This window comes from Xyrauchen texanus, chromosome 1 (assembly GCF_025860055.1).
Source record: "Xyrauchen texanus isolate HMW12.3.18 chromosome 1, RBS_HiC_50CHRs, whole genome shotgun sequence".
Taxonomy (NCBI): Eukaryota; Metazoa; Chordata; class Actinopteri; order Cypriniformes; family Catostomidae; genus Xyrauchen; species Xyrauchen texanus.
The window spans coordinates 11,133,770-11,146,897 of NC_068276.1; the positions used below are offsets into that span (position 1 = coordinate 11,133,770).

At 36.6% G+C, this 13,128-nt stretch overlaps 1 protein-coding gene across 1 annotated transcript in view; it reads left to right on the plus strand.

The window, feature by feature from the left end:
* cemip (cell migration inducing hyaluronidase 1) overlaps positions 1-13,128 on the plus strand; it is a 177,300-nt gene that overhangs the window by 131,765 nt on the left and 32,407 nt on the right. Inside the window, exon 14 of the mRNA XM_052130572.1 lies at positions 8,546-8,751. Coding sequence (XP_051986532.1) covers positions 8,546-8,751 — 206 coding nt within the window. The remainder of the gene's footprint in view (positions 1-8,545; positions 8,752-13,128) is intronic.

The window sequence follows — 13,128 nt, forward strand, 5'->3', positions numbered from 1 at the left end:
TAAAAAAAGACTCAAAATATTCATAAGTAATTGTATTTTTTACAAGGTTTACTTATGACTAATCTTGTGATGAATGTAATTGTTTTTAATCTTTTTTTGCTTATACCTTTGTAGCATGCAATTCTTTTAATTCTCCCTCCAAAAAATCTTACATTTTTCACTAGATGGCAGTAAGTAATAGAAAATAGAATTTATCCTTTGTTTCCTTCCATCACAATATGCAGATCTGAAAAGTAGTTGGCACTGTAATGCATTTTAGCCCTCACAGATGTGCTTGTCCATAGTCATTCAGTCTAATTTTCAGTTCATGCACTGCCCTCATTGTTTCATTGAATATCTTGGCCTCTGAGTGGACTAGAAGCTCAATCTAGGTGTTATTAGAAAGCTGAGATCTACCCGTTGCGATGATGTATAACATTTATAATTAATAGTTGATAACAAACTCCAAAATGGCTTATTTTGTATATAACTGCCTAAGGTAAGAGCAGACAAGTTTGTGGCTGTTTGGGACTTACAGCAAACAGTAATCGTCATTTGTATTTTATGTCTTATAGAAATCATATTTCATTTTGTGATTCTTTTCTAAATCTTTTGAACTGTGGTAAAAGGGCAACAAAATAAACTGTACAGTCGCATTACTGAAAATGAGAGCTTTCATTTTATATACGATTTGTCTATTTAAGTGCTATTTGAAAGACTTGTATATGCTTATTAATATTTCTACCACATTACCACTAGGTGGTGCTATTTTACATTTACATTTTGCATTTATGCATTTGGCAGACGCTTTTATCCAAAGCGACTTACAGTGCAATTATTACAGGGACAATCTCCCCGGAGCAACCTGGAGTTAAGTGCCTTGCTCAAGGGCACAATGGTGGTGGTGGCCATGGGGTACGAACCAACGACCTTCTGATTAACAGCCCTGTGCTTTAGCCACTACGCCACCACCATTCACCATTCCCACCATTTTTATATCTTATGTTACATACATGCTGAAGTAATTCTAAGATTTGAATGATACCCCAATTGCCTGACTTATGTATATGGGGACTTTAACTTTTTAAGCGTCGGGGCGCTATATCGCGAAAAAGTTTACGCTTAAAATGTTCAAGTCCCTGTATACATAAGACATATGGGGTATCGTTTTCTAGATTTATGCTAATAAAAATGAGTTTACTTCTTGTTTTCTGCAGACCTTAATAGTGTAATGCTAATTGTGGCAGGCAAGCAGTGCTGACTTAAATATGATGTTTTTTTATTTTTTTATTATAAGTCTCATTTACACAAAGTATTTGCACTCAAAAGAATGACATTTAAATGCTCACCATCCCAGTGCATACAGTGTCTGGTGAAGCTGGACTGAAAGTGATTATCAAATAAGCATTAAAGCGTTTTAATTCATTGATATGTCTGTTTGTAGATTTTGGACTTGATACTACAAGAAACACTTTTGTTCATTGGTGAAGGCTGCATGATTATTGGATGACACTATAATCTCAGAATGTATAGGCCTGGCTGATATATCTGTCTACACAGAACATAGCACTACCTCTGACAGTTTAATAAGTATAACCTGAGGTGAAGTGTCTTGATCAAGAGCACAGTGTTGAAAAGATAACCCTTTGTGAGGTTCAAACATGCAAGATTTATGACAAATCAGGCTTAAGTTTGCTTCACATTTTCAATTGTGCACTATTTTTCTAAGTAAATAAATAACATTTATGGCAATGGCCAGGATAGATAGCTGAGAATAAGCTCAAAGAAGGGAGCCTGAAAATATCTGGAAATAAATCTATGATATATGCCCAATACCTGTCTGCAGTGGCTGTGTCTCTGATCTTAGTGATGTCTAGCTCTCCATCAGCTGTCTGTTCTTATATGACAGACCCCAATTCTTTGCAAGCCTCAAACTCATGCTTTCAGGATGGAACACATGGTAGTCATGAAGACAAGCCAAACTTTGTTTAGACAGGTAGCAAAAATCTAATTTTTGGCACATCCAGCTATCCAAAGTTTAGCTGAACAGCAAAAATCATAAAATCAAATTTTTACTAATTTGATTCAAACCGCATTATGTTGTTTGAAATGCTATCAAGAGTTAGATTAAAATTGTCGGCAAGGATTTCATTTAGTGTGATTAATTATAAAATAAATTGTGTTGGGAAATCTACAGACTACTCATAAATTTAAAGTAGTTACGTTACAGGTACTTTTTGAAAAAGAAGTTATACACTACAAGCTAGTTTTAAAAAGTAGCTAGCTACATAGAATGTATTTAATACATTTAATGAATAGTAACATTAATGCATTTTATAATGGCTATAAAATAATACAGAATAAAAGGAAAATCAGAAAAGATCATTAAAATTACATTAAAATTACATATTCTATAGGTATACTTCACAGTTTTCAGTCCTCCTGCCCAGGTGTAGCCTACTTCCCTAAAGATCCCATTTTATGAAAACTCTCCTTGGCCTGGCATTTTGTCTCATAATATTTAGCATGGATAATATAATAATAGAGACTCTGGGCTATTTTCTGCTCTCACCTGTGCTCTTGTTCGTTGTATTTTCAGATTTTTTTTTTGCCCCATTGACACACAAATGCCAGCTTTGCTGGTAACACAATGAGGTTGCGCTACAAATATCTGACAAACTAATTAGCAAAATTTCCATCATGGTCTATTTGCATCCATCATATTAGTTTAAATATCCCTGATATTTCCCTGGTAGTAAAAGCTATTTAATCTTGTCTTAATATAGTCAACATTTGCAGTTTAAAGTGACTTTGTATAGTAATTGTGGGTAATTGTCTATATTAAAACAAAGAGTTTGGGACATACTTTGTTTCATAGAATAAAATGGTGTTCTTTCAGTTTTAGACAGACAGCCTCTTATTATCCAAGTGAGCCATAATAAGCTGCTAGTAGATGGTGGTAATGCACTATTTTAGTTTGTGATCTGCCGTTACAAAAGAAGAAAGAAGCCATGTGATTCTGAGCAGCAGCCAGAATACGCTTCAAGTTTGACAGTTGTTTTGCCGGTAAAAGTTTGGCTTCAATGTAATAAAAAAGGCTATTAGTTATAATCTGACCAAAATGATGTAGCATTTGGTCGCGCTACATCGCTACTTGCTGGAAAATGTAGTTTGCTACTGGAAAAGCCACACTGTTTTTAAAAGTAGCTGAGCTAATGTCAAGCTACTGAAGAATGTAGTTAAGTAAGTAGCATCGCTACTTGTAGTTAGCTACTCCGCAACACTGTTAAAATGATGCAAATAATCATGCCCCTTGGACATGCGTACATTCCGTGAATCACAGCCAGCAGGGGGCTATACAGGCAATAGAAGCCTAACAGAGCAGGATGTGTTTTTGCGTTTAAATACAGCTGGATGGGCACAATAGAATTTAGGGATCTTGAGAATTGAGCACAATAGAATTCTGGAGTCTCAAGACAGTATCCTCAATATGCCGTTGTTTATGCGCAAGATATTGAAAACCATTGAACGCGATACAACCACATTAAGACGCTTCAAAAGTGTCCGTCTGACGCATGTGTTCATAGAGCAACAAAAGTAGCACAGACAGATGCAAGAATGCATTGCAAGGATTTGAAAGTATAACAAACAATAAAATGATTACTAAAGCCACTTTTTGTATTGACTAATCACGCGTCTGCCAGAATAATGTAATGTCTTTGAATTATCTGAATTATTATATTTATAATAATATTTTATTATTATACATTATATCCATTTGGTGACATTTCTCAGCAAATATTAATATATGTGTTTAATTGTGATTAATTTGATTCATTATTCGTCATCTCATGTAATTAAATCAATTAAACATTTCCGTTTGAAGTTTTTGTCATTCGGGACCTGACGTTCATGAAACGTCATATAGGCTATAATACACCGTAGTGTCTACAAAAGTTTAAATCATTTTAATTCACTAAGGCATTGACAATGTAACTAATAATGAATTAGTGAACGAGTGAGAGGTGTCAAACACATTATGTACATGAATGTGTAAATACAGTAATGACTCTTGTGTTAATGATGCTTATGTTGTCTCATGCGCCACGAGAGTTCTGCAACAAGCTGTCATGAAGGACATGAGCAGAGGCACATGTACAGTTTTCCATCTTCTCTTTCCATACTGACAGCAACTCATAGTTGTTGTATGACAAAAGCCTTGTTCGGATGGGACTAGTTTTCTAAGCAACATTTGAGTTACAATGTATTATCAAACAACGTCTGTGATTTAATGTACTGATTCGGACAGGATAAAGATCTCTGTGATTATTAACAGAAGTGTGTCTTTTATCTAGAAGTGGGGTTTACTTTATTTAAAATTTACGTATCTTTTAAACGTTATTTGTTTACATGTAAATTACTTTTCGTTTTAAAAATACATTTCAAATAATTATTTGATTTATTGATTTTAATTGAATTTTAATGTATTAATTATGCATGATAAATTACTTATTTTAAAACAATTAAAACAAACATCACATAAGTTTATAGAAGTGGCTGCTTATAATAAACCCACTGAAATAAACACGACTTATCAGTGAATTATATAATTATAACATTACGTAATTTATCCTAAAAATTAAGATGAGTATCTTGCCTGACGCTGATTTTACAGTGGCCGGTCTGAACAATTTTCGCGATTTGGCACTCCTTGTTATATTTTTGTATTTTTTCGTCAGATGGCAAAAAAATGATAATCTTCATCCATATTGACAGAAGATTGGCGCGCATAAGTACGATCTATAACGGTAGTTCATGCAGGTCAAAATACATGAGAAGATGTGTTGTGCAAAATTCAATATCAGCAATCAATCACAGACATTCGGACAGGATTAAAATGATCAGAGGACCCTTGAGTTAGCCGAAAAACAGTAGGTAATTTGCTAAACACAGACTTGTCAGATTCGGACAGGTTTAAAATCACAAAGTACTTAAGCCTTATTCGGACGGCAATTATTTTACATGGGGACGTGAGGTAATTCCATTTACAAGGGGTAGTCAGTGATTTTATTGCCGTCCAAATCCGAAATGTCTTTTTCTCCGACCTTTCATGAGAATTATCTGCCAAATTACATACAGTTTTTTTTGACAAACACCAAGGTCGTGTGATATTTTAATTACCGTCCGAATCCACATCTCTGAGTTAATAATCTTTAAAATTTATAGTTAAAATTTCATTTTAACTATCTTTACTGTCCTTGATATGTGGTCTTCTATACCTCCTTGCGTGCGCTTAGGCAACTGTGGTGATGTGTGTGAAGAAACATGCATACCCACCTTGACAGAATTATTTGGCTGCGTTGATAAGCAGTCTTGTCCCTACAGTTTCTTAATTAGTTTAATTGCTCTTCACGAGAATTATGGCTTGATCCGTATGTGAAATTGTACACTGTAAATGTCTGCAGCGCTTTGCAGCGCGGTTCCCTTATGCTTTAAAAAATTTATTTTCACTTTAGCGTAATTCCAAACATATTTAATTGCAAATACAGAGAACATGGTTTGTGGATTGAAGAATTTTCCATATAAGTGCAACTGCAATTATGCGATCGACAAAAAGTCTCGCTCGTCCCCCATCATTGAATTGTCATCCGAACGCATGAGTTTTATCACAGAGGAGCCATGAAAATGTACTTTTACTGCCATCACCCTGTGAAACAGTTGCTGTCCGAATAGGGCTTTTGAAACACACATTTCCCTGACATCCTCAGGTAAAGCGAGACAGTTCCAAATAGGGCTAAATTCTCTAGCCAATTCCTTAGCAACCAATATAGAGACACAACCTATTGACTACACTAGAACAAACAGACACAATCTTATTACTTAATGCACATTTGCACACTAAAATGACAGTGTGGACAGTCAGGCCTTAAGATTGCATTTCAAATACTAATCAGAATTGGGTGAAGTGTGAATTAAGCCCAAGTTGTGTGACTGTTCATTTAAATATTGTGATTTAAATGCTGTGTTCATGCCTTCAGTGTAGATCCAAATGGCAGACTTTCTTGTCTTGTAGAAGATCCAACAGATTATTTCTAGGGGTGAGCCACATTTATACAGAAGTGTAGAACTTTGCTTGTTTCGACTAGCTTAGCAATCTGTCCTTGGCTCTTTGCATGAGCGTGAAGCTACTGTTCAGAATCAAACACCTTACAGAGATCCAGGACTGCCACTGTAAGCTGCTTTATTTTCTTTACAGGACACAAGGTGAGAGGTTACGCTCGAGAGAAGTCACATTATTTGTTTTGTGATAGCATGCTAAGATTGTATCTTGAAGCTAGCGGGGGGCTCATCCCAACCAAGAGCTCTGACAGGAGTAAATCTCTGACAAGGGTTGCCTCGAATGCGTTTAACAAGGCTAAATGGTCTATTTCCCAGCAGTGGGTGTATCACACACTGGCATAGTTTATAATTCACCTATTCCTTTGAAAGGATTAATGGAATTGCTTTCAGTCCCCCAAAATTGTGTTTGTTTGCCAACTCGCACTGTGCAGCTGATTTTTCGACTGGTATTGAATATGGTACCATGGAGTGCATTATATCAGACTCTAATCAGGCTTTTAGGAACGTAGGTGAGTAGGTCTTCTAAAACAGCGGATAGCTGATATCTTTTTCAAGTTTGTTTCGTATTCATCTGAAAGCCATTCAATCGCTTTGTGTGTTGAACAGACCAAAACGTAAGTAATTTACTGATAAACCTCCGTCACTTTTTGTTTATCAGATATTTTCATCTTTGCTTTCAAATGATGTGCCACACCTGGTCAGGTTAAACTTCATTGAAACCAACATTCCACATATTCATTGAATATGTGGAATGGAGAATGTGTGTAATTCTCAAACAAATCTATGATATTGCTTCTGAAGACAAGTAGTCAAATGGACTACTTGTTTTTGTGCATTATGGTGTTTTGTGTTATTCTGGAGCTTGACAGCCTCTGGACACTTTACTCTTTCAAATAGAGCAGCTTTCTTCAGAATGTCTGATTTGGTGTTCCATGCAAGAAACAGAAGTCATACAAATGTTAAAAAATGACAGAATTTTCGCTTTTGGCTAAACTATTCCTTTAATGATGTAATTGGATGATTTTCTTGGGAATATTGAATGGGTTTTAAAATTGAGAGAGATCCCACAGGGGAGGGAGCTCTTTTAGCTAAATGGCCATGTGAATGCAAATATAAAAGTAATGGTTTGCTAACTGCTGAATTGTCTAACTGAGTAATGCCTATATATAAGCTTGACAAAGATCCAAGCACTATAAAAATAAATGTTCTTTAATGTTTTTTTTGTTTGTTTGTTTGTTTGTTTTTGCATACTTTAGGTTCAGCAATGAACCTTTTTCTTACACTGAGAAAATTTTAACCTACAAAATGTGCTTCTTGTGTTAACATCTGAATTAACTAGTTTGATTCAGGCCAAAAATATTTAACATCACTGAATTAACCTGAATACATTTGGATACACAAACTAATTTAAAGGGTTAGATCAGGTAGAAATAGCTTAAAGGGATAGTTCACCCAAAAATGAAATTTATCTCATCATTTACTCACCCTCATCCATCCCAGATGTGTATGAATTTCTTTCTTCTGCAGAACATAAACAAAGATTCTTAGGATAATATCTCAGCTCTGTAGGCCCATACAATGCAAGTGAATGGGTGCCAAAATGTTGACGCTGCAAAAAGCACATAAAGGCATCATAAAAGTAATCCGTGAGACTCCAGTGGTTAAATCCATATTTTTAGTAGTGATATGATAGGTGTGGCCTGAAAGGGGTGATATGCGTGAAAAATGTCAATCACCAAAAACACAAGAAGAAGAATGTGAAAGTTTACAGTGAAGATTGACTGAAGATCGCATCCAAAGACATTGATTTAACCTCTAAAGTCTTATGGATTACTTTAATGCTGACTTATGTTATTTTTGGAGCTTCAGAATTTTGGCACCCATTCACTTGCATTGTATGGACCAAAAGAGCTGAGAAATTCTTCTAATCTTCATTTGTGTTCTAAAAATGAAAGAAAGTCATACAAGTCTGGGATGGCTTCAGGGAGAGTAAATGATGGGAAGATCAAACCAGATTTTTGGATGTAAAGGGTTGTTGAGTTGGTGATATGGTTTTTTGGAGTTAAAAAAAAAGAGTTAACAATGTTACACTGTAGCTTCTTCAGATCAGTGTATTGGTTATGTTCTATAAAGTACCAGTGCATTTTGTAGATGGTTTGCTATAGAACTAGACTTTTGTGGGAACGTCAAAAGTTTTTTGTATGACAGCAGGCTGTAAAACCCTTTTTGCTTCTAAACGGAACTATTAAAGTATTTTAAGAGTGAATGCCTATAAGTCATTCCAAGTTTTTGGTTATTCTCAAATTTTTCTTACTTCAAGTTTTTCGTTATTCACCCTCAGGAATGAAGCAGTAACGATGTCCCATGATTTAGTTTTCTTACCCAACATTAACATTTGTTAAAAAAAAAATAAACCTGATCTTCTATTGTTCTTATGGCCCTGTAGGTGAAGGATGTGGTCGGCTATGATACTTTAGGACACTGCTTTTTCACTGAGGACGGACCGGAGGAAAGGAACACATTTGACCACTGTCTGGGTCTACTGGTGAAGGCGAGCACACTGCTGCCCTCCGACAGAAACAGCAAGATGTGCCGAGACATAACGAATGGAGCTTTTCCTGGATACATACCAAAACCTCGGCAGGACTGCAGGTATTGCTCAATGATCAGAGAGATAAACCCACAGAGGATGACATATAGATGGTTAAAAAGCCATTAATGGGTCTGAAAGGGACCATATACAGACAGTCTGTATGGGTATAAACCCAAGATCAGAGAGCCTTATTAGAGATAATAGTTGGCAACATGTCAAACGTTGGGGGATTGGTTTAACGTGGGAAAAGCAAAGCCCCTTTACTATAGTTATTCATTCCTAAGAGAAAACTGTTGAAATATCTGATAAATGGAGCTATTTTAACAATTGAAAACATGACAAAAAGCTGTTGTGTAGTGTTTTTGCACTTCAAACAAAACCAGAAAACACCCAACTGAAGTTTTATTGCCTGAAAAAAAAAAGGTCAGAAGAGGATGCTATTACTGCAGTTGGCAATGGGTCATAGTTTAGTTCAAAGTAGGGGCATCACTAGAACAAAACATTTAGTGCTCGAACCCCAAACTATTTTGGTCTAGCCACAAACGTTTTTTGCGGCAAACTCGTGTGAAAACCAGGCATCAGCTGTGCAAATGTGCAAATGGCGGACCGGTTCCCTCATAGGAATGAGTAACTAAAGTAATTGGGCTTTGCCTTCCTCCATGAGTGAGCAGGGCATCATTGCCAACTGCATCTATCTTATCTGTCTAGTAGCCATATCGATTTTAGAATCTTAGACACTGATTTAAGTTTGAAACCTCAGTTTTCAGTTTCCTTACTTAATTGACCCCTCGCTAAGCCCTGCCTTAAAAGAGTTTCTGACCAATCCTATATTAGCAGCTGTTGCCGTTCACCAAAGCATTTTCTTTTTTCCAAGGAAAGTCTATGGGAGTACTGTGTGTTTGATTCATTTTATGTGGAATATTATAGAAATTACCCCCAAATGAATAAATGTTGCTGGGTCACTTGTTGTAGTGACACGAGGTAGCTAAATAGGACACATTTTTTCTTTAAAAAAAAATCTATTATGGAATAAACTGTTTCAGCCCTCATTCCATGATGAACATGTATAACATCAGCAAGAACACATACAGTACATTTGCTCCATGGAAATTTGAAGCTAATAACTAAACATGAATTCATTTACGTATGATTCAGGTCTTTGTAAAGGTGACAGTAATTTGAGTTCACAGCATCATAGTGAATGTGTTACATGAGCAGTTCTGTTCACTTCTGTTCAATGCTAACGTTGTCAGGTGTGTAATCACTCTCAAATGGTGCTTTCCACTTTTCAAGCGACTGTGATAATCGTTTGCCTCGATTCTGATTCATATTCTCCACAGTTTTCAATCAAATTACTGTGTAATTTAAAATTGATTTGACAAAAAAATGTCAGATAAATATGCTGTACAGTGTCACTCTTCATTCCAGTCCACGTAAGAATAATATCAATTGCGTTTATGTGAATATTTTGCCAAAAAAATGGCTCATTCATGTCAGTCTCCCAATCATTCCTATGGGATGATCTGAAAAGCAGAGTGAGCAAAAGTCACCAAGGGGGCGGAGCTAAGCAAAGGGTCAATTGTTTTTCAAAGTATATGGTTTTGGAGAGTTTTTTTCGATGTACTACAAAGCTCTTCAATCTACTGCTCCAAGCATGAGTAGGGCTAATAATACAGTAAGGTGTTTTCACACGGAGTTCATTTCAGCGGTCGCTGAGAATCTCGCAAATGTGTCTAAATAATAATAATCTGAGTTTGATTCGTTTTCCTTTTTCTGGGCTTTAAAATTTCAACAGCAGTAATATGACCATAGAGCCCTAATTAGTAACGTAAAGAGATGCCGTAGCCATAATTATCGTTCTAGCTTCACACTGTTGACTCATTCTTCTAAACAAACCTTTTTATTAGATGCTTTCTCACATTCTCTGGCATTCTTTAATCCCTTTAAGAAAAAACAACACAACATGTGGTCACACTGATGATCTTTTCTGCCTGTGCTCATTATTGTGTAATGGTTTTTCTCCTTAGACGCAATTGCATTTTTCCAACCGCAGATAAACTTTGCTAATTAAAATAACAACATTGCCACATTAAGAAGCCAAGCTGTTAAACTCTGGCAGCAAAACTGTCTGGGTTGGGAAACCTCTGCTGTTGACAGTAAATAATGTTTAATACGAGCCACAGAGCTGTGGAGAGCTGGGAATTGCTTTGAAGGGCAGTTATCTGTATAGTTTAGGGCGAGATGGACAGTTATGGAGTTGAATCCTTAACTCTTAACAATCCGCTGTTAAAAGAAATTGCACCAATGCAAAAAAAATAGATAAACAGAAAAGATACACATGGAGGTTTATCTATATGCTAACACCCCTTAACATATAGAAAGAATATGCAGCCGAAGCATTAGAGCATCAAATTGCAAAACTAAATTCCTAACTGCTCTCATATACATTGACATGAACAATGCACCTCTTAGATTGAAATTCAGTAAATAGAGAGGTAAAGAATTTGTAGCTCTTTGCTGATAGCAGATTCCAAAAAGCAACTATCAGCACAGATGAAACGTAAAATGGATAAATTGGTAAACTCTACACATCATGGGCTCCTGCGCATCTGTGGCAGCTCTATAACACATCGCTTCATGTGGGCCTATTATTGTAATAACATGATGGCACGAAACAAAAAAACGAACCGTGATTGGATATTTACATGTCTCAGATGCTCCTTCACATGCAAGGCGATTCTCAGCACACTAGTCGATTAATCTCCAGCCAGGCTGATCGAGATGAAGCGTGCATTAGCGTCTGCCAGCGGGACGCAGAGGCTGGGTCTTGTGTCCTCGTCAAGTGACCAATGAGCTTCTACTTTTATTGAAGAACTGACAAGACGTCAAGCTGATCTGAACGTTTTCATCGCACTCAGCTGTGTATCATCTGAAGCGCTGATTGTAATCCAGAATGATTCTTTCACCAAGTGTTTTTCCTGCCTGTTTTTCCTTCCCTACAATCAAATTATAAAGCAGAGCTACAACTGTCTGTTTCAATTGAACATAATTTCTTCACTGAAAGCTGCATATGTACATACGTGTTCTACGACAAGCCTCTAGTGGATAAATACATCAATCATGCACTTTCACAACGTAAAGTTCCTCACGTTTTCACCATTTCGTTTCAGAACCTGGTGCGTTTCCTCAATTGGTTTGGTTTGTATTGGCATATATGAACACGCCAATCACACTCGGATCCGCACTAAAACAATCGGTCCGAGACCACCTGGACAGAGAAGAAATCTGCAAGTCAGCTTGTCACTGTAAATTATCATCAAAACACGTACATAGCCTTTGGGCGGCTATATTAGATATAGGTCGTTCTTCACAATCGCTTCTCATTTGGATAGCGGCAGAACAGACACAGGTAGGACGGCATCAGCAACTTTTTGACAGACAAAAACATGGCTTCACTCTTTTTGTGTGTATGTGCGTATTTGTGTGTTTGTTTGCGGGCGAAAGAGGGAGAGAGAAAGAGCTCTGTGAATGTGAGAACGGATACTTTTCAATGTAGAAATAATGCAGAAGCAGCTAATAATTTACATTTATGCATTTGGCAGACGCTTTTATCCAAAGGGACTTACAGAGCCCTTATTACAGGGACAATCGGAGCAACCTGGAGTTAAGTGCCTTGCTCAAGGACACAATGGTGGTGGCTGTGGGGCTCGAACCAGCGTCCTTCTGTTTACCAGATTACCAGTTATGTGCTTAGACCACTACACCACCACCACTGGTGATAGCTAAATGAACTATTAACAAAATGCAACATTGTAACCATTTTATCCCCTTTTTAGAACAAATCAAGCAAGTTATAGGTCATAAAAACACTCTAAATCACTCAATAACAATTGTTTATGCTCACGCGGTACTCCTGTTGTTATTTCGGCAAGCTCCATATGACTCAGAGAGGGAGTTGGAGAGAGAGAGAGAGAGAGAGTTGCGGTGAGTTGGTATGTTTGTCACCACTCCAACTTTTTGTACCGTGTGGCATTCAGATGCAATTTCTGTGCCACTTTTGCAGTTTAAAGATGGATTGATTTATCACATTATTACCTACAGCATTGAATATTTTCCCCACATGTATTATAATAAACTGCATTGTTAATTTTCCCCTCATGTTTGCTAGTGCACAAAGTCATGTTTAAGTCAAATACATGTTAACAAAATTGATCCTATTTACTTTCTTAATACACATTCCTGGTCTTATTGCACGCAATTCAATTTGCATGTTATTTCAAAGTTTCTCTTCATAATCTTTTGTGTAAAAATATCGTGCTCTGCCTCTGCAATGTCTTTACTTTTCCAATGACATCACAAATTCCTTTATTTTTTTCAAACTCTCTCATCCAACCACCTTGCTCCATTCAGTATGTACCACTCTTTTATTCCAATCC